Source organism: Stenella coeruleoalba (genome assembly GCF_951394435.1).
Source record: "Stenella coeruleoalba genome assembly, chromosome: 13".
NCBI classification, from domain to species: Eukaryota; Metazoa; Chordata; class Mammalia; order Artiodactyla; family Delphinidae; genus Stenella; species Stenella coeruleoalba.
In genome coordinates, this window is record NC_137159.1 from 65,695,443 (window position 1) to 65,722,433 (window position 26,991).

Sequence of the window (26,991 nt, forward strand, 5' to 3'; positions counted from 1 at the left end):
CACACACGGGCACACAGCTGCCATCAGGGTAGTGCTTGGTACCAACTAACCCAGGTCCTGGCAGCATCCCAAGAGAAGCCTCTTTGCAGCTTCCTGAGAGCAGCTGATCTTTCTGGAGAAAAGGCGCTGCTACTTCCCTGTGGTTTCCACCAAACCTCAGTGTTCCACTCACTTCAAAGGGGCTGAGTTGTCTGGAAAAACACAGTGGTGCAGAACGGAGCCATGGTCATTTCTAGGAGGTCTAAATGTGGCCAGAGGCGTCTGCATTTGCCAGGTTAGTTGTGCGTTCCGAGCCCAGATTGCGCGTGGCAGCTTGGACAACAGAAGTACGTGAGGAGATACACTGGGGCTAGAGACTGGCAAAATCATACCACGTCATAGCATCAGCAGCACCAAGAACAGAGCTGGAGCTGCTGCTTCCAGAGCAAAGCGTGGAGATGTCTTGTCTTCTGCGTTTAGTATCCGTGCTGTCTGAGGAGGGTGGACATAGGTGCATCATAATTTAGTGGGACAAACCGTTGAACTGTACTTTCAGATGCCATTTGGTGAATTAGTGCAGATCTGATCTGTGGAGTTGGGGAAAAGGGGAGATGCTGAGGGAGATTTTCTTAAAGTTTAATTTTACGATTTATAACGCTTTTAATGATTCTGACGTTGTGGCCTTTTTGATTGTTTAAACACCCTTTCTTTTATGAAATAACAATGATGCTAGATGATGAGAGTTTTAAAATATAATTTTGCTGCAAAAGAAAATGTTGCAAACCTCGTAATCTTCTCTATATTTTTTTTAAATTTTATTTTACTCATATGAAAGAACCCAATATCTAGAAACTATTGTCTGACACTGATGTTGAAATTTTAAATTAGATTATATATAAGCTAGGTTCAGTAATGACCTAGGACAACGATGTCTAATAGAAATAGATGTAAGCCATGTATGTAATTTAAATTTTTCTAATAGTCACATTTTAAAAAGTAAAATTTTTTTAAAGACCTTTTTTTATGTGGACCATTTTTTAAAGTCTTTATTGAATTTGCTACAATATTGCTTCTGTTTTTATGGTTTTTTGACCACGAGGCATGTGGGATACTAGCTCCCCAACCAGGGATTGAACCCATACCCCCTGCATTGGAAGGCGAAGCCTTAACCACTGGATCTCCAGGGAAGTCCCTAAAAATTAAAATATTTTAAGTGAAATCAGTTTTAATAATATGTATTATTTAACCCAATACACCCAAAATTATCATTTTGACATAAAATAAGGTAAAAAAATTACTGATGAGGTAGCTTGCGTTTTTTATCAGTCTGAAATCTCGTGTGTATTTCACGCTTCCAGCGTATCTATTCTGATACATCTCAAATGCTCAGAAGCCACAGGTGGCTCATGGCTACCATATGGGACAGCACAGGTCTGGGAGAAAAGGGCATCTGAGTCATAGTCTGGCAGTCCTATCAGCTAGGATTCAGTCTCTCCCCACCCACGTGAGGAAGCATTGTTCATCGCTGGGACTTCAGTGAACAAGGGGAACATCCCAGCTTTTTAAACATAGCTGAGTTTTCAGTGCAACAGAGAATGCATCAGACCTGTCCACAGGCACCAGATGACTGTCCCAGAAGTTCTCCCAGGACAGCCTGAGCCCAAGGCTCCCCATTCTCCCCACATGGTACCATTCTCAGTTCGGGTGACTTGTTTGGACTCCTCTGTGTGACTGACCTTGGCACGTCACTCAGCTTACAGCTCTGCAGCTTCCATGTGCTGGTGCCACCTGTCACTTGGCAAGGGACGTTTTCTCCTCTGGCTTTGCCCCCATGGAAGCCTCACCTGCTTCCTCCCCCATTCACTCATCCACTCATTATTCAGATGTTTATCGTACCTATACTATGTTTAGTCGCTGTGCCAGGGACTGAGGTTATAACTACGAATAAGTCCTGGCCTTCATTGCAGCTAAGAGTCAGCAGAAGAGACGGAGAGTTCCCAATGCTTGGTAATAAACCACAGTGATGGGGTGAGTGCAGGGTCCTAGGGGGGTGCAATAGAAAAGACTTGGAGATCAAGAAATGCTTCCGAGGGGAAGTACCTTCCAAGCCAGGATTAGAAGAGGAAAAAATAGCCAGGCCTTGGAAGAGAGGAGAATGCCTTTCAGACACGTGGGAGGGAGGGCAGCGCCTGCTGAGGTCCAGAGGGGAAAGAACAGGTGAGGCAGAACGTGGCTGGAAGTTGGAGGATGTGAAGAGAGGAGTCACAGGTGAAGCCGGGTCACCGAGGATGGTAAGCGGTGATTAGGGGGTTCAACTTTATTTTGTGAGCAGTTGGGCAGTGTTGAAACATGTTAAAAATTTGCAGTTTGGAATGATCATTCTAGCTGCAACATGCAGGAGAGACTGGAAGGGGATAAAGCCAGCTAGGAAGCGGCTGCAGTAATCCAGAAAAGACATGATGGGAAAAGAGAGAAACAGCCAGATTGAGAGATACGTAAGAAGGATTGATAGGATTAGGTTTAGGGAGGCTGGTGTCAGGGACGGAGAGGCAGGATTCGAGAATACCTCTTCGGTTTGGGCACATGGTAGATGGTGAGCTGCGGAACACGGAAGGGTCGGCAGGCTTGGGCGAGGTATGAGAGGCAGAGGGTGGCTGAAGAGGTCATCTCGTGGGGACATCCAAGAGAAGATGCTCATCAGATTAAGGTTAGGGTTGGGATCGTCAGCAAAACAGATGGGAAATTGAAGGCTTGGAAACAAGTAAAATAATCTAGAGGGAAGGAAGATTGAGGAGAGAATGGCTTAGGAGAGAATTTTCGAAAGGAGCACCAGAATTTCAGAGGAGGGAAAGAAAAGGAAAACCAAGAAACAGCCTAAGAAGAGGAGAACCATGCTAGGGTGATTCTGCCAAAGCCAACGGCAAAGATCCAAACATTTAATGAGATGTATGACCCTCAATATTAACTACTACGGAGATGACAAGCAAGGAAAAGACTGAAAATTTTCCGTTAGATTTAGCAACATAGAGAAGTAATGGGGACCTTGGTGGGAATATTTTGAGGGGGTAAAAGGGCACTGGAAAGCAGAGGTGGCCAGTAACCCCATGTGGACTGGGCCTGGGGCTTCTCTAAACCATCTGACAGGGCCCCCCAAGCCTGACTGCTTTAAGGAAGTAGCAAGTTCAATAGCCAAGAGCTAGGAGATCTTAGCTTGGCCACTGCCAAGAGGGTGAACGTGGCAGGTCCATTTGCTCACTGTTCTGGGCCTCAGTTTGCACATCTTTAAAAAAGGAGGGGGCTGGAAGCAATGCTTTTAAAACCTGTGTGTTACAAAATTCGGTTTTTGGTAGGATGTTAAGTGGTAGGCTTGATACAATATATATATCCTGTGAATATGTGAGTTCCCATGATATGTGAAGGATTTTAGGGCAGGGTTTGAGGTCAAAGCTTGGTAAACAGGATGCTAGTGCAAGTCTCAGAACCTTTAACATGTTAGTGTGCATGGGTGGATCACCAAAAAGTTAATCTAGTAGTTTTCCAGTATTTCTCATGTGCCAAACTTACTTGACTCTTGTAGACTTTATTCAGAGCGTGCGTAGGCTTCTGGAGATGCAGTCCAGCAGCTCACAATGTAGGGACTGACTAACCAGAGGAGCTCTGTGGTCCATTCCAGTCCAGTATTGCAGCAGCCCAGGAGTTTGTATGGAGCCAGAGAGGGAAAGATCTCCCAGCTACTCTGGGCTGCGAAAGAGCGGCAGAGACTGAGCCTTTGGCGGCCTCCAGACAACATGGCCCCTTACATCCTAGTGTACCGCTCTCCAGTTAGCTTTGCAGCATGTCAGCAAAGAACCCTTGGGGCATTGGTACATCGCCAGGAAGATGAGCTTGCGGAGCCTGCAATTAATAATGATGGTGGAAGTGCCCTAGAATTGTCAAGATATAGGTTGTCTTAGAAATGTGATGCTACTGGAAGTAGGTGGCTAAGAAATCCAGAGGGTTCTCCGAGGAGCAAGAAGTGAACTGCAGACCCCGAGCTGGCCTGACAGATAGATTCAACCAAGAGCATGGCGATGGTTGGTACAGGGAATGCATTTGTTGGCCTAAATAGGCCCAGCCTGAGACCAAGGGCTGTGCCAAATGGCCTCGTGTTCATGGAGTGGAGGGATGTCTGTGTTACCGTCTAGGTCAGCCTTTCTTTACTGGACTTCTTCAAGTGAATCAAGCCTTAAAGCCCTATGACATCCATTATATGAGATGAATTAACTTCTCCTCTGTGCGTGTGGAAGGGTACTAGTTATGCACCGTCCACGGGAGAAGTGAGAAGAGAGTCTCTCAACAATTTTCTATGTGTTTGATTCATATTAAGAAGCCCTAAGGGAGCTGAATCTTTAAAGACTGGAACAAACCCCAAAGGTACCCCTGAAGAACTTCCCTCTGTACGTTGTGGCCGTAGGAATCCTGTACCTAGCAACATCTTGATGCCAACAGAGCATGAATGAAGTGGGAGCTCTGGAGCTCTGCGCTGGGAGAATCGTGATGCCTTTGCATAGCTCTTCCACCAAGTACCCAAGAGAATTTACCTTTGACCCCAGGGCAGTGAGAAATCCTGGTGGACTCGGGTTTTCAGGAGCTAAGGGTACCTGTATTCATTGTCTGTTGCTGCATAACAAATTACCATGAAACTTAGTGGCTTAAAATAATGTTTATCATCTCACAGTTTCTGTGGGTCAGGAATTCAGGCATGGCCAAGATGGGTCCTTTCCTTCAGGGTCTCTCACAGGCAGTGTTCAAGGTGTCAGCTGGGGTTGCAGGCATCTCAGGGCACGTCTCAGGGGGGACTCTCTTCCAAGTTCACTGACATGGTTGTTGGCAGGATTCGGTCCCTCACAGGCTATGGACCAGAGGCTGCTTTCAGTGCTTTGCCATGTGGGGCTCCCCATTCATGGCAGCTTGCTTCAGCAAAACATACAAGCGAAAAAGATGGAAGTCACTGTCTTTTGTGACCTAATCACAAAAGTGACATCCCATCACTTTAGCTGTAGTCTGTTCCTTAGAAGCAAGACACGAGGTTTAGTCCACATTCAAGGCTAAGAGATTACACAAGGAGGTGGGTGCTGGGGGCCTTCATCTGCCCACCAAGAGCTCAACCAAGTTCCTAAGCAGTTCAATTCCCTGCCCTGGCCCCCTTATCCCCTTCCCAGGATACTAGAATTTAATAACATGCTCAGCAGGGACTTCCCTGACAGTCCAGTGGTTAAGACTTCACCTTCCAGTGCAGGGGGTGCGGGTTTGATCCCTGGTCGGGGAGCTAAGATCCCACGTGCCTTGCGGCCAAAAAACCAAAACATAAAACAGAAGCAAATTCAATAAAGACATTAAAAAAAATGGTCCACATCAAAAAACAATCTTTAAAAAAAAAAGTAACATGCTCAGCAATTCAAAATGTGGCCGTGTCATGGAATAGCAGATCTCACTGTTATCTTAAGTGTCTTTTATGAGACGCAGGATTTCCATAACGCTAAGTGAGGGTGACTTGAGGCAAGAAGTAGGAGCAGTATATGTTCATGTGGATGAACCAATTAATCTGCATGTGAAATCCCAGTGAAGTTGACACGAACTAAAAATTTCATGCCTTACAGTGTATAGTGTCGCCCATGAAATGAGATTAAAAGGAATTTCTGGTTTTACAGCTGTCATACTTTTTATACTGCTCGTGTTTTTCTCCTCTAAAGAGTCAAGTTGGAACCTAGAGGTCAATTATAGATTTGGCGTTTTATAGTTTTCGGTCATCTTCCTTTTCCGCATAGCTGAGAGCAGGCTTCCTTGCACAGAACTGAGCTGGGAAATGTATTAGGTATTCTTGGTCCCTGTCCTGAGGGAGCTGACGCTCTGGAAAGGTCACTGGGCCAAGAGCTTTTCCCCTCTCGTCCTTTCTTCCTCACACACGTCAGCTTTGGGGGGGGTGTTGGTGGCAGGAAAATGGGGAGGAGATGTGGTCTCCCTGGGACCTCTTCTGGGCTATAGTGGGGGACACAGGGGGACAGAGACGGAAACGGGGACCAAGGAAAGGCTGTGCCACCCACCTGCAGGGAATCCAGGTGGTCACTGCCTTGGGGACAGTGTTCTCCCAGGAAACTAGCCCTACGTACCCCCGCTTCACAGCTTATGCCTGTTTCCCTTGGCCTTTGCAGCTGTAGAGTTCAGGCAAATGGCACACGTGGAGAAGATAACCCCTTCGTTTTCTGTCTGGTCTGGCCTCTGGAGCGAGCTCTGGACCTGCAGGAATCGGAGGGACAAACTGTAGCTTTCTGCTTAAAAACAGGTTCACGTGCCTCCCAGGGCCTCGTTGAAATCACCCTGTGCCCACCCTTTCAGGCTCCATCTGGGCGTAAGTGGGAGCCCCTGTTAGGATGTTCCTGTGGCGGCTCAGCCAGCAGTGTCCCAGTCTTGCTGTCACTACCCCGGAACGGCAGGCAGCCTGTCCCTCCCTGCTGGGTTCTAGAGCTCGGTAGAAGCTGCTCCTTGGGGATGGTGATCGAGCGTGAGCCCAGGGGTCCACATGGTGTGCAGGGCCCATAATACACCTAGGGGACAGACGGCAGCTAGGGATACCCTGATGCCTGGAATGGTGCTGGCACGGAGAGGTGGTGGCTTGGTGACAAGGATATGCAGCAGGCCTGGGCTCACTAGCTGCAGTGAGTTACTTAACCTCCCTGCGCCTCAGTCTCCTCCTGAGTGAATCCATTAAACAGTGCTCCCTCCCACAGGGCTATCTGTGAACCTTAAATATGCGAGGTGCTCAGGACAGCGCCTGGCAGCAGGGGTCACTAAGTAGTCGTTTAAAAACAATAAATGCTGGAGAGGGTGTGGAGAAAAGGGAACCCTCTTGCACTGTTGGTGGGAATGTAAATTGATACAGCCACTATGGAGAACAGCATGGAGGTTCCTTAAAAAACTAAAAATAGAATTACCATACGACCCAGCAATCCCACTACTGGGCATATACCCTGAGAAAACCATAATTCAATAAGAGTCATGTACCACAATGTTCACTGCAGCTCTATTTACAATAGCCAGGACACGGAAGCAACCTAAGTATCCATCGACAGATGAATGGATAAAGAAGATGTGGCACATATATACAATGGCATATTACTCAGCCATAAAAAGAAACGAAATTGAGTTATTTGTAGTGAGGTGGATGGACCTAGAGTCTGTCTTAGAGTGAAGTAAATCAGAAAGAGAAAAACAAATACCATATGCTAATACATATATATGGAATCTAAGAAAAAAAAACGGTCATGAAGAACCTAGGGGCAAGATGGGAATAAAGACACAGACCTACTAGAGAATGGACTTGAGGATATGGGGAGGGGGAAGGGTAAGCTGTGACAAAGTGAGAGAGAGGCATGGACATATATACACTACCAAACGTAAAATAGATAGCTCGTGGGAAGCAGCCGCATAGCACAGGGAGATCAGCTCGGTGCTTTGTGACCACCTAGAGGGGTGGGATAGGGAGGGTGGGAGGGAGGGAGAGGCAAGAGGGAAGAGATATGGGAACATGTGTATGTGTGTAACTGATTCACTTTGTTATAAAGCGGAAACTAACACACCATTGTAAAGCAATTATACTCCAATAACGATGTTAAAAAAAAAAAAAACCTACCCTGAGGTAGATAATTTCATCCAGGAAGTCACTGCCCAGCTCCCAAGTGGCAAAGGGTTGGCCCAGTGTGTCCCACCCCAGGCCTGGTTTCCACTGTGTCATGCTGCATATTTGTGTGACCTTTCCCCTTTCTCTGACTGCCCTCAGCCTCCCCTCTGGGGTGCCAGACCCCCGCTTCGAGAGTTTGCCTCCTAGACACAGAGCCATTGTCAGTTCTGGACATTTTAGTGATAATAATTATTATGCTGTACTCTCTGCTGCAAAGTTACTGGGTCTACCTCTCCATCACTCCCTCCTGTTTTCACACTCGAGAATAAAATCCCAAATGTTTCTAATTTTTTTTTTTGCGGTACACGGGCCTCTCACTGTTGTGTCCTCTCCCGTTGCGGAGCACAGGCCCCAGACGTGCAGGCTCAGCGGCCATGGCTCATGGGCCCAGCCGCTCCGCGGCATGTGGGATCTTCCCGGACCGGGGCACGAACCTGCGTCCCCTGCATCGGCAGGCGGACTCTCAACCACTGAGCCACCAGGGAAGCCCCCAAATGTTTCTGATTTATGACCTCATCTTTTCTCCCTGCTGCCCAGTGCTAAAATGGGGCTGGTGATCATCATAACACTCTGTTTACGGGCTGCTGCCAGTTTAATGAGCTTGTGCAATAAAATAAAAGGCATGTGCACAGCATTGCAGCTCTGTGATAACTGACAGCCATCCTCACTTGGGGTGTTTCTAAATCCCCGCTTGGCACCTGTTCAGGTGCAGGGATGAGGCGGGCTAGGCAGCAGAGCAGCGATTGGCTGGTGGAGAGATGGAAAGAGATGGAAGAGGAAGCTCTGACCCCGTGCCAGGCGTTAGCATCTCAGAACACCTATCTGGAAGCGTCCTCGGCCAGTAAATGACACTGAACGCTCAGGAAATGGATGCTTAGGAAGCACTGTGAGACCCACCTGAACTTGGAGAAATTAAGTCAGTTGAATCTTTCTTTAAAAAATGAAAAGTCAAAAAGGAAACTACGGGTGGAGAATCAGCTCAGAGGAGCGCGCGTTATGCAGGAGCTGCTGTGGCGATCAGGACAGCAGCCCAGGGCTGGCATCTGTCTCTGCACGCAGCGGTGGTCCCGCCCTTCCTCCTGGTTGCACCCTCACACCCATCTTTCCTGCTCGCTAGCTCTTCTCTCCAGTAAAACCCCTGAATCTTTAATAAATTATAAACATGTTTCTCGTCCATCTGCCGGAGCCAGATCTCAGTGTTGGCAGCTTTTTCCATTTCCCTGGTGCCCCTGATAGATCTTGCCGTTTGATGAATCTTTTAGATCCTCTCACAGGAAGCCCACGCACATTCTGAGTCCCCACAGTGGCCTGTTTTAAGGATTTTTCCTGGCCCCTTGGCCTTGTTGCTGCCAGTGCCCAGGGCTCGCGTCCAAGCGGGACTGCAGCCCCCCTGGGCCTTGAAGGGCAGGTGGCTCATGCGCAGGGCTTGGGGAGGTGGGCCCTGTCCCCTCGGGCTCCTGTGCCTTAAGCAGGTTGAGTTCACAGTGGATGCTAGGGACAACTACCACATTAGAAGTCACGGAACCTGGACGCAGCTCATCTCGGCCGCTCACCAGGTGTGTGAGCTTGAGTGAGATCCTGAGCCGCAGTTGCTCTCATCTGTGGAGTAGAGGTTCTCAGAGGCTGCTGTGAGGGTCCGAGGAGACGGAGGATGAGTCCAGGCACCATGAGCTGAGAGCAGGGGCAGGAGGAAGACAGTGCTGAGTGCCGGGAGCCGGGATGCCCGTTCCTCAGAGCTGTGATGCACCGCCTCCTGCTGGCCTGCCCTCCCTTGGGCCTGTGCACACAGGAGGCGCTTATGGGATTTCTGCCCAGCCTCGAGGAAGAGCCCCTGTCCTTTATCCTGCAGGAGCAGGAGGCTGGAGGGGGCTGAGCCCCGGGAGCAAAGCAGCCCGGCCGCCAATGGACGCCTGTTGGGCCAAGTTCCACCCACTTTAGGAGGTTGGACTAGGTCCTCTCCAAGCCCCTTCCTGCCTTGGCTGAGCTCTGAGCTTGTAGTTCTTGTCCAAAAGCACTGAACATTGCCTGGAGGCAATATTATTATTACAGTAATATTTACCGCAATGCAATAATATTACTCACCACCATTGACTCAGCAGCTATGAAACACCACGTGTTTTGCCTGTATTCTCTGCAATCTCCACAGACAAGCCTGAAAGGGAGGTATTTGTCCTCAGTTTACAGGTGACGACACTGAGGCTCAGAGAAGGTAAAGGACGTGCCCAGGGGCACACAGCCAGTTTTCAGCAGATCCAGGATTCACACTGACGTCACAGCCCAGGTTCCTTTCTCTAACACTGATGTTCTCTTTGCTCTCTTTACCGCCTCTTGCCTCCCAGTGCCCCTTACCCGCTGTCAGACAGGGCAGAACCACTCACTAAGGACGCCTTTCCAGCCTGTGCAAGATCTGGCTCCACCCAGCGGGAGGAGGAGTCTGCAGATTTAAACGTCATGTTAAAAATAATGATAGGGCTTCCCCGGTGGCGCAGTGGTTGAGAGTCCGCCTGCCGATGCAGGGTACACGGGTTCGTGCCCCGGTCCGGGAGGATCCCACATGCCGCGGAGCGGCTGGGCCCGTGAGCCATGGCCGCTGAGCCTGCGCGTCCGGAGCCTGTGCTCCGCAAACGGGAGAGGCCACAGCAGTGAGAGGCCTGCGTACCGCAAAAAGAAAAATAATAATAATAGTAATGATAGTCACTATTTGTCAGGCATCTATCATTACCTAACATATTAATAATTTAGGGGGAAAAATCTACAAGTTAAAAGTTGTTGTCTCCACTCTCCAGGTGAAGATCCTGAGTCTTAGAAAAGTAAATGTGGATGTCCAGCCACACAGTTGAGCCTCCGCTGCAGAACGGCCTTCACAGCCTTTCGTTCAAATCAACCATGCTTATTGCACGTCAGCTACGATCAAAGCTTCTGGTTACTGATGCTCTGGGAACCTTTAGCAGGAGAGCCTTGGGCCCAAGCTCTGTTTCACAGATGAGCAGACAGCAGCCTGCAGAGGTGGCTGGTTTACCCACCGTCTCGCAGCTGGTCAGTGGTATCCAGACCCCTGGGCCAGTATTCTGCCAACTGCCTCACTGGGCATCCGGCCTGCAGGTCCAGAACCATGCTGTGACGGGGATGCTGTACCCTGTGTGTGTCCATCTGTCCCTATCTCACCCTGTGAGATCCAGCACCTCCTCCTCCATGAAGCCTTCTTCACATTCACCCCACCCCTGCCCCATCCCCGGGCAGAGGTCCGCTTCCCTCTGCTCTCCCAGCGCCACATGCATGCTGCTGCGTCGCTGTGCGACTATACACCTGCCTCCCAGCTGGATGCCTCCAAGGCAGGAAAAGGAGCCCCGTCCCCAAAAGCTCTCTAAGCGGGTAACTCCCAGCACCTCCTGCACCAACGTGCCCCCGAATAGCTTACCTCATAAAAGCTGGGATTTGGGATCCCATCACCGCCCGGGGTGTGGAATGGGACGCCGTCTCCAGCGCAGTGCCCAGGCCTGACCCTCAGCGCAGCCCTGGCAGCACGGCCTTCTCAGTCATCACGCTCGTCTGTCTTCTCTCCCGTCTCTGATGGAGGCAGGGAGGTTCTGCTAAGCTCTCTGTTTATCACCTTCCTATAAGGAGACAGATGATTATCCTTCCACTCCCTGACATCCCCCTCATTCCTCTTGGTGCTGACAGTGCTCACTGCCGCCTGCCCCTCTGCCTGGGTCCCTCCCAGCCCCTCCTTGCCCGCCATGGACCCTGCAGCACACCAGTCGAGGGACCCCCCCCCCGCCCCAAGTCCACCTCTGCCAGCCCCCTGCCCTCCTCCCTTCCCACTGCTCCCAGCTTAGACTCAGGTCTGAATCCAAAGGTAGGCAAGTCCAAGGCCTCTTCTCACTAGGGGCCATTTCAAGGCATTTTCCTCCTCTTTTATAATGGTTATTTAATGAACAACAAATCACCCCCAAACTTTAGTGGCTTAAAACAACAGGAATCATTGATCGTCCTTATGGTCTCTGTGAGGTAGGAATTCAGAGCATCTTGGCTGGGCGGTTCAGGCTTGGAGCTGCTAGAGCTGCCATCATCTGAAGGCTTGACTAGAGCTGGCGGACTCACTTCCAGGGGAGCTCGTTCCTGTGTCTGGCAAGTTGGTGCCGGCGGTGCGCAGGAGACCTCAGTTCCAACACACGTCAGCATCACTCCACAGGACTGCTTGGGTGTCCTCACAGCATGGCAGCTGGCTTTCCTCCAAGTGGCCAAGGCAGAGTCTTCGGTGCTTTTATGATTTAGCCTTAGAAGTCACACACTGTCACTTCCATCATTTTCTGTTAATCCTATAAGCTAGCCCTGATTCAGTGAGGGACAGAACTATATACCTCCCCTTTTAAAAGCATAAAAGGCTAAGTCATCAGCTGACCTAGGAATGCATTTCCTGAATTTCTTTCTCTCTTTCTCCATGAATGGGCATCTGATATACTTATCTCTTGTTCTAGGGACATGGAGATAGACAAGGGTCCTTCCCTAGAGGAGCTCATAGTCAAGTGGGGGAGATAGTCCATCTTGAGAAGTGCCAGGAGAGAGATATGTACAAAATTATGGGAGCACAAAGCACAGGTCATTACCTATCTGGGGGAGTATGGAACGCCTTTGCAGACAAGAGATATTTGCTCTGGGTCTTGAAGGATGAGTAGGAGTTCAACAGGTGGAGAAAAGAGAAAGGACACTGCTCCATGCAGAGGTAATAGTGAGAGCAGTGGCAGAAAGCTATGGCAGCATATGAAGTTGCAATTGTGGAAGGTCTTGAAGGCTGTGATAGGGAGTTTGGACTTTCTTTATCAGGAGCCACTGAAGGCTTCAGGCCAGAGGAACACCTGGGCAGAGCTTTGTGGTAGACTGGACATGACTGGCAGGGGCAGAGGGTGGAGGCAAGATGACTGGTCAGGAGACTGCTGCAGGAATCCCCCAGAGGAGTAAAGACTCTCTGAGCTGGGCCCATGGGGACTAGAAAGGAGAGGTGGGTTCAGGGGGTGGGGATTAATTAGGAGGTGGAGCTGACGTGATGTGGTGAGACGTTGTCTCTGTGGGGGGAGCACAGGCAGGTCTGAAGGTCATGACCAGCCTTTCCACTGTCTCTTCCCCTGGGGCCTTCCTTTCCCAATTCTTGGCTCCTTGTGGCTGACCCATCCCAGTCTGTGCTCAGGTCCTGAGCACAACAGCCCTGCCTTGTCTGTGTAAGTCCTCTTATTTTAGGGTTTGCTCTTGTAGGAAAAAGTGTTCAGAATTATTAGGGAGGCCAAACGGACGTCATGCCCATGGGCCTAGGATTGAGGTTCTTAAGTGTTTCAGGCCACAGACCTCTTTGAGAATCTACTGAAAGCTATGAACCATCTTCCCAGGGAAGAGAATAAAAACACATTTGTGTTACAAGTTTGCAAACAATGTCAGAGGGCTCACAGCCCCCTTGAAGTCCATCCTTGGGTCTCTGGATCCCAAGTTAAAAGCCCCAAGAAAGCCCCAGGCCTAGGAAGAAAGTAGAAAATGAGGAGAGGAAATGTTTGACTCACCAAACATCTGTTATTTACTTCCTCGTTTAATACCCCTGGAACAGCGAGAAACAGGAGGCAGTGTTTACCCAGGATCGCCCCTGGTGGCCCCAGCCTCACTTGGTGGGTTTATTTCCATTATTATAGTAATTTTCGGGCTGCGGGCTACAATTTTCACTTGCAGTGAGGTATTAACTTGGTATTACCCTGCATGTAATTGTCATACAAAATGATCCTGGACATGGGGAAGTGAATGCTTTTTCAAGATGGGGTTTTCCTACGAACGCTGGGTTTTAGGGCTCTGCCTCTTTAAATATGCCAGATTTCGGTGTGTGTGGCCGGAAGTCAGGGGTCAGCGTGGTGTGGTGGGCTGGAGCTGCTGGCCCAGAACACAGGGAGGCCTTGGCAGGCTGGGAGGGACACAGACTGGGCAGCAGAGCCCAAGGCTCGGGGGTGGGCTTATGTGGCTACCAGGAACTATGTGCTGTAACCCAGGCACGCGGCAAATCCCACATTTATGTTCTGTACGTCAACTTAATTCGACTCCAGGCCCAAGTTTCCCCGAGGTGGTGGGAGATTCAGCTCTAATCATTCTCGGAGCTTCCTGGGCTCCCCCGTAGGGCCAGGTGAGGCCCTGGGGTCTTACACAGTGCTGTGCAGCTGGAGGGGGCCCCACCAGACACCAGGCATCTGTCCATGCCAGTGATGCCCTTGGTTCCAGCCCTTGAGATCTGCTTTGTCTCTAAAGGTCTTCTTGTCCCGCTGCCTTGCCTTCCCCAGATGCACCCTGCTGGGGTACTGCACGGACCTCCCTCCCACCAGCATCATCATCACCTTCCACAACGAGGCCCGCTCCACCCTGCTCAGAACCATCCGCAGGTAAGAGCTTTCCCGTGTGTCAGCCTTCCAGGCTGGCACTTGGCGAGGGCATGTCTGCCCGCGTGGGGAGGGGGACCAGTTCAAGTGTTTCTAAGTACCTGCCAGGCACTGTTCAGCACACTCCACATGTATCCGCTAGTAGTCACTCCTCACGCTCCTATGAGGGCGGCTATTATCCCATTATACAGGAGGAAAGATAGAGGCCTGAGGCATCGGGTTACTTATAGAAGGTCACTGGAAGTCATAGAGGACTTGGTCCCAGAGCACTTGCCCTTAACCACTGCGTAGACTGCCTCTAGAACATGAGTTCTCATTTTCACAGATGATGAGGAAGCTGGGGCTCTAAGGCCGAGTACATCCTCCACCCCCAGCATCAGTCTGGGATTAGAACTGGGGTCTGCCAAAAGCATCCAAGAGAGACTCCTGCCTTCCAGGCTGACCTCTTCTCCTCCTTGGAGGAGTCTTCTGATGCCACGCACCTCCATCCCCCTCAACACATGCTCACGCGCACGCGCGCGCGCGCGCGCACACGCACACACACACACACACACACACACACACACACACACACACACACACACACACACACACACACACCCATCAGGGCCTTCTTCTGGGCTGCTTCTCTGCACATCTCTACTCTAGCACTTAATGCATTTTTCCCAGATGTGATCCTCAATGAACTCCTGACGGGTAAGGCCTGTATCTTATTCGTGTCTTACCTCACCTCCCTGTGGCATAATAATTAGTCCTACGGCATAGAGCTGCTTTGGTTAATTCAGGTAAAGGGACTGAGACTGTGCTGGCACAGAGCAGCCATCCCTGTGTCTGCACAGCTAGTGAGCTCTGAAAAGAAAAGAGGCTCTGGGGTACCTAAAAAGGCACCACACTTGGAGTCTGAAGACCTGGGTCAAGTCCCCACCCTACCACTTCCTTGCCTTGTGACCTTGGATAGGTCATTAGCCACATCTGGAAAGATGGTGATAGAAAGGTCTTTCATGTTTCAAGTTCTGTCACATTTCCCACAAGAAGACATTACCCTGGGACATTTGGGGGCCATTATAATGTGGGGACCCCAGGTCCCCCATGCTTTCCTTACACTACGTTTATGTTCTCAGGGGCACTTCAGCTGCTGCCCTCAGACTCACCCGTCTCAGCTCTAAGACTTATTTCTCGTTCTCTTCCTGCTGCTTCTCCGTCTCTTTATAACAGTAATGATGGTACTTTATGATAATAATACTAACATGTTAAACGTATGCTGAGCTTTATGGTCCACAGAACACATTTTTTTTTTTTGCGGTACGCGGGCCTCTCACTGTTGTGGCCTCTCCCGTTGCGGAGCACAGGCTCCAGACGTGCAGGCTCAGGGGCCATGGCTCACGGGCCCAGCCGCTCCGCGGCATGTGGGATCTTCCAGGACCGGGGCACGAACCCGTGTCCCCTGCATCGGCAGGCGGACTCTCAACCACTGCACCACCAGGGAAGCCCCACAGAACACATTTTCTCTCTCACTTCAGTTGGAGCCCCATCGAACCTTGTGAAGTCCAGGTGCACGTAGGGAACGGAGGCCAAGTCCACAGAGCTGGGAAGCACAGGAGCCAGGATTCGGGTTTCTGACTTCCTGGGTGGAAGTGGGGAGCAGTAGGGGTGCAGCCCCAGCGCCTCTGTCTGCCGGCCTGACGGAGGGCTTCCCCCGAGGCCCTGGTGCCCTGCACTCTGCAGGCGGCTTGGGGCCCATCAACACGATGCTCTTCAGAAGGCGCCATGAAGTACCAGACTGTACCCCCAATTCTGCTGGGCGCTTTGCTGAGAGAGCTCAGGACCTCTTTCCTGCCTCTCAGGAACTTCAGTGTGAGCCAGGCCCCTGGCTCAGACCCAAGTGTGTTGCATGAAAACATCAGAATTAGGGCCCAAGAGCCAGGTATGACCAGACGGGCATTAACCTCATTAGCAGGCAGGGCGGAAGTGAATTTTAGGGGTGGAGGCAAAAAGATTACTTCTAGGAAATTCCGTGGCCAGGTGTCCTTTGCCTTGGGAATCCGTACCTCCCTTTTACTCCCTATCCTGTTGCACAAATAAATCGCTAGCCACTCAGAGAGAATTGAATGAAGAGCACTTCCTATCTCACTTTTGTTGATGAAGGGATCTTTTCTAAGGCGTCTTTTCATCTTTAACTTTCTAGAATTCTCATGGCTTTGCTGCCAGGCTCTGGCAAGGGAAGGATGCTCGAGGAACTGGGAAGGACCGAGTTGCCCCCTCGTCCCTGCCATGCAGCGCCTGGCCAGGCCTTGGTCCCTCTGCCCATCCCTGCCCAAGCTCCTGCATTAGCCGGGGATGGGGGGTGGGGGAAGGCACACATGGGGGCGCTCAGAGCCAGGCAGAGGCATGATGTAGTGGGTGATGGGGGGAGAGAGAGAGAGTCACAGCCTTGATGAGTTCGGGGACTTTTCTCACTTAAGGACTGAGAAAAGCCCTGAAGAATGGTTTATCTTGACTGGTGTTGCCACGAGACCCCGTGCATATGTGAGACCCAGGGCCGCCCCCTTCTTCTGGAGCGCCCTCCGGCCCCCTGCCTCCCAGGGGGGCTCCGGACCATGCTGACTGGCCAGTTTGTAGCTTGAATCTCCTTGCTGTGGCTTTTGGTAATAGCCTAGATTTAGAGGAGAAGTCTCTCAGATTCAGGTGGTTAAGAGATTGGACCCTGGGGCCAGATTTGCCCACTCTGCCCTTACCAGCCGTGTGACCTTGGGCACCTCCTTCACCTCTCTGCCTCAGTTTCCTTTTCTGCCAAACAAGGAATACTGGTAATAACTGCCTCACCTGATTGTGGAGAGGAGTGAATGACTTCAGGTAGGTGAAGGCCTTGGAACAGTGCCCGGCACAGTGAGCCTGGGGAGGCGGCAGGGTTCTGAGGCTGTGGCTCTCAAGCTTGAGCAGACATCAGAATCCCCTGGAGGGCTCGTTAAAACGTGGTTTCTTGGGCCCCATCCCCACGTATTCCAGCTCAGTAGGTCTAGAGTGGGGCCCAAGGTTTTGCATTTCTAACAGGTCCCCAGGTGATACTGATGCTGCTGGTTCTGGGATCACACGTTGAGAACCGGTCTCGCCATCATTGTCAGTCCTCAGATTCCGGGAGCAGCTGCTGGGCACCAGGCAGGGTGCTAAGCTCCTTTTCTGTGGCGAGGCAGTGTGCTGACAGTTCAGTACTTCCTGAAGCTCTCCGGTTAGCGAATGGCAGATCCGCAGACACAGCAGTCGAACCCAAGTCGGTCTGACTCCAGAACAACTAAACTCAACTGTCAACCGGCCCCAGGTCTCCATTCAACTGGTAGTTGTGGAACGTCTGATAAACGCTGCCTGCCTGTAGCCCCGTGCAGTTCTCAAAGCAATTTCAAATACATTTCCTCATTTCACACACACAATAGCCTGTGGAGTAGGTCAAGTAGTAACATCACCTGCCTTTGCAAGGAAGCTGTAATTACAGATGGAAATGAAGGCTGGGACCTTCCCGGTGTCTTGCTCAGGATCGCATAGTAGTGGATGGTAGAGGCTGCCTGGCCTCCCACGCTGCTGTACCTGCCATCTCTCAGGGGGTTCCGGGGGGCCCCATGGTTAGGGCGCGGCGGGCAGAAGGTGTAGACGCTGCTGGCAGCCGCCCTGTGGCAGAGAGCGAGCTGTGGATAGGAGACTCAGGATAATTCCCAGGACGAGTGTGACCCCCGATGCGCCCATGAGGCGAGCACTCACTCCCCTGCTAGGCTGTGAAAAGAAAGGGCTCAGAACAGTGCAGTGGGGGTGAAGCAAGGAAAAAGCCGGGCCCTGGAGGAAAGGGAGGGTCGGCTTGGCTGTAGAGGGACTGGTGAGCTGTCCTGGCGGAGAACTGGTGAGACCAAAGGAGGGCGATGGAAGCCACCAGGGTCCAGGGGATGAAGGTGGGGTGTGCAGAAGAGAGGACCCAGGGGGACCATCTGGGCCGAGCCAGGTCCCCTGGGCTGGACTTGACCTGTCTCCTTCTCCAGCCACCCCAGGCACCCAGACCACCTGCCCATCTCAGGCCCTCCCAGCCCCGAGTCACTTTTTCGGTGCCCCTACCATCACTCCAATTGCTCTGTTTAGAGGAGCAAAAACCAGCCAGGTGTCACTAGGAAATGGTGTAATTAGCACTTACCGCTGACGATTTCATTCTTTTTTTTTTTTTTCCTTTTTTAAACCCTGGACATTTTTCATTCGCTAATCATCTCTCAGTTCAACCAGCACAGAGCTGCACGCGATTTACCTTTTGATGTTCACAGAAGACAACTCTTGAATTTCAAAGAGCCGGCAGGGATTTGGGGAGATCGCGTGCAGAAGCTACAGCCGTAATCAAACCTCATTAGAGGGTATTCTTCCAGCAACTTTTCCCTCTCTCTCAGCCTCGCTCTCCCCATCCCACTCTGATTAGAGGGCTGGTTGTTGGGTTTGGTGTGTTTCCTTTCGGATGATCGTGGCGAGGGTTCCCTCCCACCACCTCCTGCCTGCCCTGTCCCCACCTCCCAACAGCGGGCTCAGGGCTTGGGGTTGGGGTTCCTCTCTCCCCCTCACACTAGTTGCCATGGTGAGAACTACAGTTTCATGAATAAAGGTAGCTCCAGGCGCAGTTCTCCTGGAAAGTCTCTGCATCCTGCTTAGAAAGGACAGCTCACCAGAAACAGGGCTCCGGTGCACACACGCCTCCGCCAGCGCCCATCTGAACCCCGTCCTCAATACACGCAGGGCGCTGGGTGCCCCACGGTGGGTGGTGTGGCCCGGGAATGTTTCTGAGGAACCGTGCAGTTTGGCATGTTCAGGAGAAGCAGGATCCAGCCACCTCAGGCCTGAAACCCAGAATGAACCCAGAAACCTAACCTTGACCTGTGGGTACAGATCCACAGCACAGGAGAGGAAATGAAGTCAATTCAAAAGTCACCACTGATGCACAGAACAGTAATAATTGCTACACTTTTTATCACTGTTACCAGCAGACACTGTGCTAAATGTTTTAGAAACATTCTCCTTTAATTCTCCCAACAGCCCTGTGAGTGATAGGTGCTATTATTATCCCTGTTATACAGATGGGAATACTTTACTGCACAGAGCAGTAAAGTAACCTGCCCAAGGTTACACAGCCTGTAGTAAGTAGCTCCTGGACCACAAGCTTCTCACAGAGCTCACATCTCCTTTGATCCTCATCATACACCCAGCGCCCAGCACATAGTAGGTGTGCACTAAATGGAGTGAATGGTCATGGGCCAAGGCACAGCTGGACTCTGGCAGTACAGACAGTAGCTTGACAAGGCCTCTGCCGCCGGGGAGGTGGCCATTTTGATGGGCCAACAAAACCAGCCCTTGGAGTCAGGCTGGCGTGAGAGCCGCAGGAAGCTTCAGATACAAACAGCTGAGGGACCCCAGAGGAGGAAGCAGTTCATTCTCACTAAGTGGCTTGGAAAGGCCCTAGGGAGGAAGTGACATTTGAATGGATCCTTGTGGCACAGGAGGGGCATTTCACGCTGTGGCAGCGGTAGGAGAACGGCCCTCGGTTGTAACCAGCAGGATGTCTCCAGATAAAGGCACTGGGCACGAGGAGGCTGGAAAGAGGGCTGGCTCCAGGTCGGGAAAAGCCGTGAAGAGCGTGCTGAGGGTTTGGGGTGTAGATTGTGGGGAGCCTTTTGTCAACCTATGCACTTGCATTAGTGAGGAAAGTCACACGATCGGAGGTCAGATCTATGCTTCAGAAAGCCCACTCTGGAGGTCACGGGAGGATGGCCTGACAGGTCGGGCTACTGAAACAAAACAGGCAGAAGAGGTTGGATCAGGTTGGAGGTATAAGAGGTGAAGGTGATCTGAGTGATACTTTTCAAGGAAAACCAGCACATCTTGGTCACTGGTGTGATGCAGGATTTCGGGGAGAGGGAGGGTCGATGAGGGTGGCACCGGATCTCTGGGTGCTATGTGGGTGGTGGTGACATTCACTAAGACACAGCAGAGTTGTGTCCCAGTGGCTCACAGTGAGCAGTGTGACTGGACAAAGTTTTTCGGTTGTTCTGAGTTTTATTCTTCAAATGCACTGGTGTCTATTTAAAGCTCAGGTTGAGGGCTTCCCTGGTGGCACCGTGGTTGAGAGTCCGCCTGCCGATGCACGGCACGCGGGTTCGTGTCCCGGTCCGGGAAGATCCCACATGCCGCGGAGTGGCTGGGCCCGTGAGCCATGACCACTGACCCTGCCCGTCCGGAGCCTGTGCTCCGCAATGGGAGAGGCCACAACGGTGAGAGGCCTACGTACCGCAAAAAAAATAAAAAATAAAGCTCAGGTTGATACATGTATTTGCCGCTGGAAGTCATAACGATCTTTCCTCTTTCAATCTCACAGCATATTAAACCGCACCCCTATGAATCTCCTCAAGGAAATCATATTAGTCGATGACTTCAGCAGTGACCGTAAGTACCATCGCTCTCCTGTGCTGTGGACACAGATGTCTGTTCCCAGCCCCTGTGTAACCAGCAGAGGTGAGCCCACTGCTTCCCTGGGGGTGGAAGAAGCCTGGGTTTACAGTAGGTTGGAAGACATTGAGTGTCCAGGCGGGGCTCGAGGAGTACGTAAACCTTACATTTGAGAAACAATGTCTTGGGTTCTCTGCCATGAGTCTTTGAGGATCTAACCAGTTCAATTCAGTAGATTCTTGATGGGTTTGGTGTGTGTATGCATGTGTGTCACTGCCCCCAACCTACGTTCCTGGACTTGAAGAGACCCCATACCTTCAAAGAGACCCCAAGCCCTGAAGCAGGGCCCATGACTAGAGATTCCTCACTCATATACTCTGATAATCCATCAGCCTGAGCTGAGGCCACCTACCCTCTTCCTTTCATTCCCATGGCAGGACTCATGGGGAGGGGGGTTCAGTTTTGGGGACGTCCCATCACTTGGCCATGACACAGTGAGCAGCTGCCTTCCAACCTTTCAACCACTGGTCATTACCATCCCCTAGTCATCCTGTCCAAGAACCTGGGTCCCACCCAAATTCACAGTCCAAGTCCACTTTCCCCGAGAAAAGCACGAGGGAGGTTTCGGACACCGGTGTGTTCAGTTTGACAATCAGGTACGATCATCGCAGAAGCACTGTTACACTTCAAGTACGGATATTGCTGGCTCCTCTTCCGAGAGCTGTCATCCCAGCCCCAGTACTGCTGCAGGCAGTCAGCCACATGCATGCAGAACCGCTTCTTCCCAGTGGCAAACCAGGGGAAGCAGGTGATGGCCGCTGGGGATAGCTCCGAGTCCGAGGAGAGTGGAGTCTCTCCCCACCAGCCCTGATGCCTGAAGCTGGGCGTCAGAGCCCCTACCACACTGGGGTCTGCTGTAGGAAGGCTGGAAACCCACACCTCTGACACAGCCTCAGAACCTTGGAAGTCATGCACAAGTAGGTTGTGCACCAGATCCAGGGTAATCAGATCGGACCTGAGTTCTGAAATTCAGTGACCTGATCTCCCTTCCCTAGTGAGAAAGGGGTTGGAGCTGGGGAGACACTCGTCCTGCTGGGAGGTAGCTGGCACTGAGGCTGGAGACGGGAATGCTGCTGGATTCCCTTAGAAGCAGAATAGCTTAGTGGTTAGAGCATGGCCTCTGGAGCCAACTGCCTGGCTTCAAATCCGAGACCTGTCACTGACTCACTTACTAGCTGTGTGCCTTGGGCAAATTATTGACCTCTATGCACATCAGTTTCCTTGCCTATAAGATGGGGATAACGATGATATATATGGCTTACATAAGGATGAACGTGTTAACGTATTTGAAGTGCTTAGAACAGCGCCTGGCTCCGAGGAAGCTCCTCTAAGTCTTTGTGGTCACTCTGTAGAGTCCAGACCCAAGCAGAGAGGCTGAGGTTGGCCAACCAGTGAAGCAAAATCAAAACTTATGATGTGGAGTTCAGAGCCAAGGAGTGCTGGGGCAGGCAGGCATGCCAGGGCGACCCAGGGTGAATGCCTAGGATGGGTCTCTTGCCTATCCCAGCACATTTCCCTGCATGGTGGAGAGCTGAACGAGCTCTGGGTGACGGGATACACCAGATGGATCCCCTAACAAATAGGGTCTCCTGTATTGAGTCCATGAACTGAAAGGAAACTCCAAAATTTGTCTCATCCATTCTCCGGCCTCCCAGTGGCTTTTTATCAGGCCCCATGTAAGTGAATAGGACTCTGATCATGCTTTGAATGATCTATAAAAAAGCAGAAATGTCCCCAGGTGACCATGCCAAGATTTCCCATCTGGCAGTGTTCCAGCAAGTACGCAGGTGCCACTGTGTGACTGACCTGCTCCAAAGTGGCCCCCTTGCGGCCACGTTGTATTTTGCTAACTGTGGTCAGTCAGCCCCATCCAAAGCCCACAAACACCCTGGCTTCAAGTCAGGGCACCGTGGTTGGGGGCGGGGACGGCAGGCAGGGCTGCCGCTCACCTCCACCCCCAGGCGCTCAATCCACGTGACCTCTTGTCTTTGCAGCCGAGGACTGCAGACAGCTCCTCAAGCTACCCAAGGTGAAATGCTTACGCAATAACGAGCGGCAAGGTGGGTCTGTGCTGCTGGGTGGGGCCGGGGTGGGGGTGGGGGTGGAATGCGTTTGGGCGCGTGTTCTGTGTGGTCCCAGACAATGGAGCGACGCTGGCGCCCACTCGGCCGATTGTCCCTCCTGCAGGTCTGGTGCGGTCCCGGATCCGGGGTGCCGATGTTGCCCAGGGCACCACCCTGACTTTTCTCGACAGCCACTGTGAGGTGAACAGGGACTGGCTCCAGCCCCTGCTGCACAGGGTCAAAGAGGTGAGCGAGGTGGGTTCCGTGCCCCCCACTTCCGTAAGCTCAGGACTTCACATGTGTCCTCAATCCCTTGGGGGGTGGGTGGGACAGATTGCTATCCCCATTTTATAGATGAAGAGAATGGGGGAGAGTGGCCTTCCCCGGGGTCGCCCAGCAGGCAGCGGTGGAACAAAGCCCAGGACCTCTTCTTTGCATCACACTGTCACCCACAGCAGGCCTGCAGGCGGGGCTGCCGATGGCTGGTACATGACACACGCAGCTTCCTGGCCAAGAGAACTGCCCAGAGCGATTTCTCCCAGATGTTAGAAAGTTCCAGAAAGGGAGTGCTGATGAGTGTCATTTGTGAAAAGGAGGCAGTGGAATTAACCAGGCCTCAAAATGCAAATCCTGAGGCTTCTGACTTATCTCCAGCCATGTGTCACCCTCCTCCAAAGGCCAAGGTGGGAGCCGGAGGTGGATGCTAAGAGACCTGAATTCCTTGCCACTGTCTGCCCTTAAATTACCCTAGAATTCTGTCTGCTTTCTCTCTCTGGGTCTCAGTTATTCCTCTTGAAATTTAAAAAAAAATTTTTTTTAATTTTCCCATCATTATTTTATATTCCCAGAAATCCATCCACCCCTCCCCTGCCTTGATCTGCAGGAAGCACTGCATGCTTAGATGCCAGTGTCTGTGACTAGCATTTATGCTGTTCATTTCCTCCCTGAGTTACTGTCTCCTGCAGCTGCTCTGTGAAGTCGGGTATTTTTAACATACCCATTTCACAGGTGAGGATCACAGGGAGAATCATATAATTGGGGCTGATATTTCCTACCTGGTACCACCAGCACCAGGGGCCTCATTGTTGCCTCAACAGCATCTCCCCTGTGCTGTGGTTATTTCCTTCTCGCTCTTGAAGGTGCTCCTTGACTCCTATTGCAAAATGACAGTTTTCAGAGGATGAAGGAATTGAGATGTGTGAACCGCTCAGAGTACTGAGAAATCCTCACCAACTTTGTTCATCCATTGAGAGAACCTCGGTGGGTGTACAGAGTTCCCACACCTGGGCCTAGATGTTAAAACCCATCCCGTGACCACTTTCTCTGAGATCGGGAGGGCTCGTATAAGTGTGTGACATAACCAGGTGAAGAGGTCTGGATGGAGACATAGTCGGTTATGAGCAGACCATTCTGTTGAGGGGCTTGGCCCGGCGCTGGAGGCCCTTCCACGTCCTCCCCTCCCTTTGTGCGCCATCTACGAATGCAGCGAGCCCCCCCCAAGCCTAACACTCTTACAAAGCTAGACTCCTCCTCCTCCCTGCCCGTGCCCGACACGCCCACTGCTTCATCTCCCTCTAAGCCCTTCCTGTCCCTGGATGCCCTTCCCCTCCTCTCCACAACCCCCTTGCTCTCCAGGGCCTCACCCATGTCTCCCCTCCTCCAGGAAGTCTTTCCTGACTGCGTGGCCAGCTGGGATCCCTCCCAGCAAGAATTGCCCACTTAGCCCTACAATTTCCTTTTCTGGGTTTAGTTCTCTGTCTCCCTTAACAGATGACAAACCCAGGGCGGCACCAATCACCTCACTGTGGTCACAGAGTCAGGTGCTCAGTGTTTGGAAATGATAATAATACGAAACTAGATGCAACGGGAGGTGATAAGGTTGGAAGAGGAGGAAAACGGGCTCGCTTCGTGCCTCTAAGTTAACTACCAGACATTTATCGAACACCTATTTTGGGCAGAGTTTCGAGGGAGGGTTGGGATGGACCATGGAAAAGGAATCCACACCCTGCTTTCTTCCCCAACCCGGAAACTTTTTTTTTTTTAACATCTTTATTGGAGTATAATTGCTTTACAATGGTGTGTTAGTTTCTGCTTTATAACAAAGTGAATCAGTTATACATACACATATATCCCCACATCTCTTCCCTCTTGTGTCTCCCTCCCTCCCACCCTCCCTATCCCACCCCTCTAGGTGGTCACAAAGCACCGAGCTGATCTCCCTGTGCTATGCAGCTGCTTCCCACTAGCTATCTCTTTTACATTTAGTAGTGTATATATGTCCATGCCACTCTCTCACTTTGTCCCAGCTTACCCTTTCCCCTCCCCATGTCCTCAAGTCCACTCTTAGTAAATCCGGAAACTCTTCAAACCGTGTTGTTTAGGGTTTTCATGGAGGTTTCTTTACATAGGCGTGGTTGATGAAATCATTGACCATTGGTGGTTGAGCTCAATCTCCAGCGTCTTTCCTGTCCTTGGAGGTGGGGGGAAAATGGGGAAGGGAATGTGAAGGGGTTGGGCGTGGGGCTGCAATTTCCAGCCCTTTAATCACATGGTTCCTCTGGGAACCAGCCCCCCCTCCTCCAAGAGTCACCTCATTAGTATAAACTCAGAAAGAGTGAAAACGGCTTATTATGAGAACAAAAGATACTCCTGTCACCCCCAATCAGTCAGGAAATTCCAAGAGTTTTAGGAGGAACAAAGGCTAAATTCAGATTTCTTTTCATATCACAGTGTCACAGTATATACCACATTTTGTTTATCCAATCACCCACTGATGGACATTTGGGTTGTTTCTGCCTTTTTTACCATTGTGAATAATGCTGCTACAAACATTTGTATACAGGTTTTCCTCTGAGCACCTGCTTTCAATTCTTTGGGGTACATACCAAGGAGTGGAATTGCTGGGTTGTGTGGTAATTCGGTGTTTGACCTATAAGGACCTCCAGGCTGATGTGTCCCTGCAGGATGCTTTCCTCGGGCAGCCTTAATGAACCTGGAGGCCCTTTCCTTCCCCGTGGCGCTGAGTCCATCTCTGAAGCCCTCTTTGAAAAAATGCTCTCTTGTGTATCCCTGCACAGCAGTCCTCCTCTAGGAGTCATGCAGCCCCAAGAGTGGGCTCAGCCCCCCAGGCCAAGCTCCCAGTGCCCACCACTGTCTGACCTAAAGCTTTCATGGCAGAGGATTGCTCAGACAAACCCCAGACTGTGGTCCCACCCTCACCTGCAGAGGTTTTCACCAGACCCCGACTCTTGATAACGAGATGGTTCTGCTGAGACATCCCCTTCAGGATGGGGAGTGTGGGCGTGTGTCAGCCTCTGTTTCCACGTGTCTCGTATGTGTCTCATCTCAGAGTAAAATGTGATTTGATCTTGTGAGTGGAAGTGGAAATTTTAAGCTGTAATTGGAGTTTGGGATTTTCAAAAATAGAAATAGATAAGGAAGAGGTTGGGCTTGAGCTGTCAGAAGCTGTCCTCAGCTGGTGTTTTCCACATGGAAAATCTCTTTGATTTCCCTTCCTTCCCTTCAATTACATGATGATACTTGAAACAAGCACCAAGTTGTTAGGGTTTTTTAAACAGAGGCTTCTTCCCTGCCACCCTTATCTACATATTCCTTTAGTAGGAAAAAAAGATTTTAAGAAATTTCAATCCCTGTAGCATTTGGCAAATTGATATAAATAATGGCTTACATATGCTTCAGAGCCCTTTCACATGCTTCCTTTCTTGTTCCTTCCAAAAGCCCTGTTAGGAAGGCAGGATAGTTTTGCAAATTATAATTTGCCTTTACTTCATAGATGAAGAAACAGAGTTCCTCAGAATGTGCTGATTTGCTTAAGGTCAAATGTATTCTAGGGCTTCCCTGGTGGCGCAGTGGTTGAGAGTCCGCCTGCCGATGCAGGGGACATGGGTTTGTGCCCCGGCCCGGGAGGATCCCACATGCCGCGGAGCGGCTGGGCCCGTGAGCCATGGCCGCTGAGCCTGCGTGTCCGGATCCTGTGCTCCGCAACGGGAGAGGCCATAACAGTGAGAGGCCCGCGTACCGCAAAAAACAAAAACAAACAACAAAAAAAACGTATTCTAGATGTCAGAACCAGAATGGGAACCCAGGTCCCTGACCCCCCTCTCGCTCCCCCATCCCTCCCTCCAGGCTAGCAGACACCCCACACTGTACTCCTCTGCTCTCCTGTCCACCACCTTCCCTAGACAGCAAGAGCTTATTCAGCTTTGTACCATCCACAGTCCCTAAACCGTAGTAGGTGCTCAGTGATGCTGGTGGATGCAATGAGTGAATGGTCGTCTCTAGAAGTTCT

At 51.2% G+C, this 26,991-nt stretch overlaps 1 protein-coding gene across 3 annotated transcripts in view; it reads left to right on the top strand.

The window, feature by feature from the left end:
- The window catches only part of GALNT14 (polypeptide N-acetylgalactosaminyltransferase 14), a gene marked incomplete at its 5' end in the record, with an annotated part of 224,101 nt that overhangs the window by 150,584 nt on the left and 46,526 nt on the right, over positions 1–26,991 (top strand). For all 3 annotated transcript variants that reach the window (XM_079940255.1, XM_079940257.1, XM_079940256.1), the window contains 4 exons: positions 14,005–14,103; positions 20,489–20,556; positions 22,614–22,679; positions 22,807–22,928. In XM_079940255.1, coding sequence (XP_079796381.1) covers positions 14,005–14,103; positions 20,489–20,556; positions 22,614–22,679; positions 22,807–22,928 — 355 coding nt within the window. The remainder of the gene's footprint in view (positions 1–14,004; positions 14,104–20,488; positions 20,557–22,613; positions 22,680–22,806; positions 22,929–26,991) is intronic.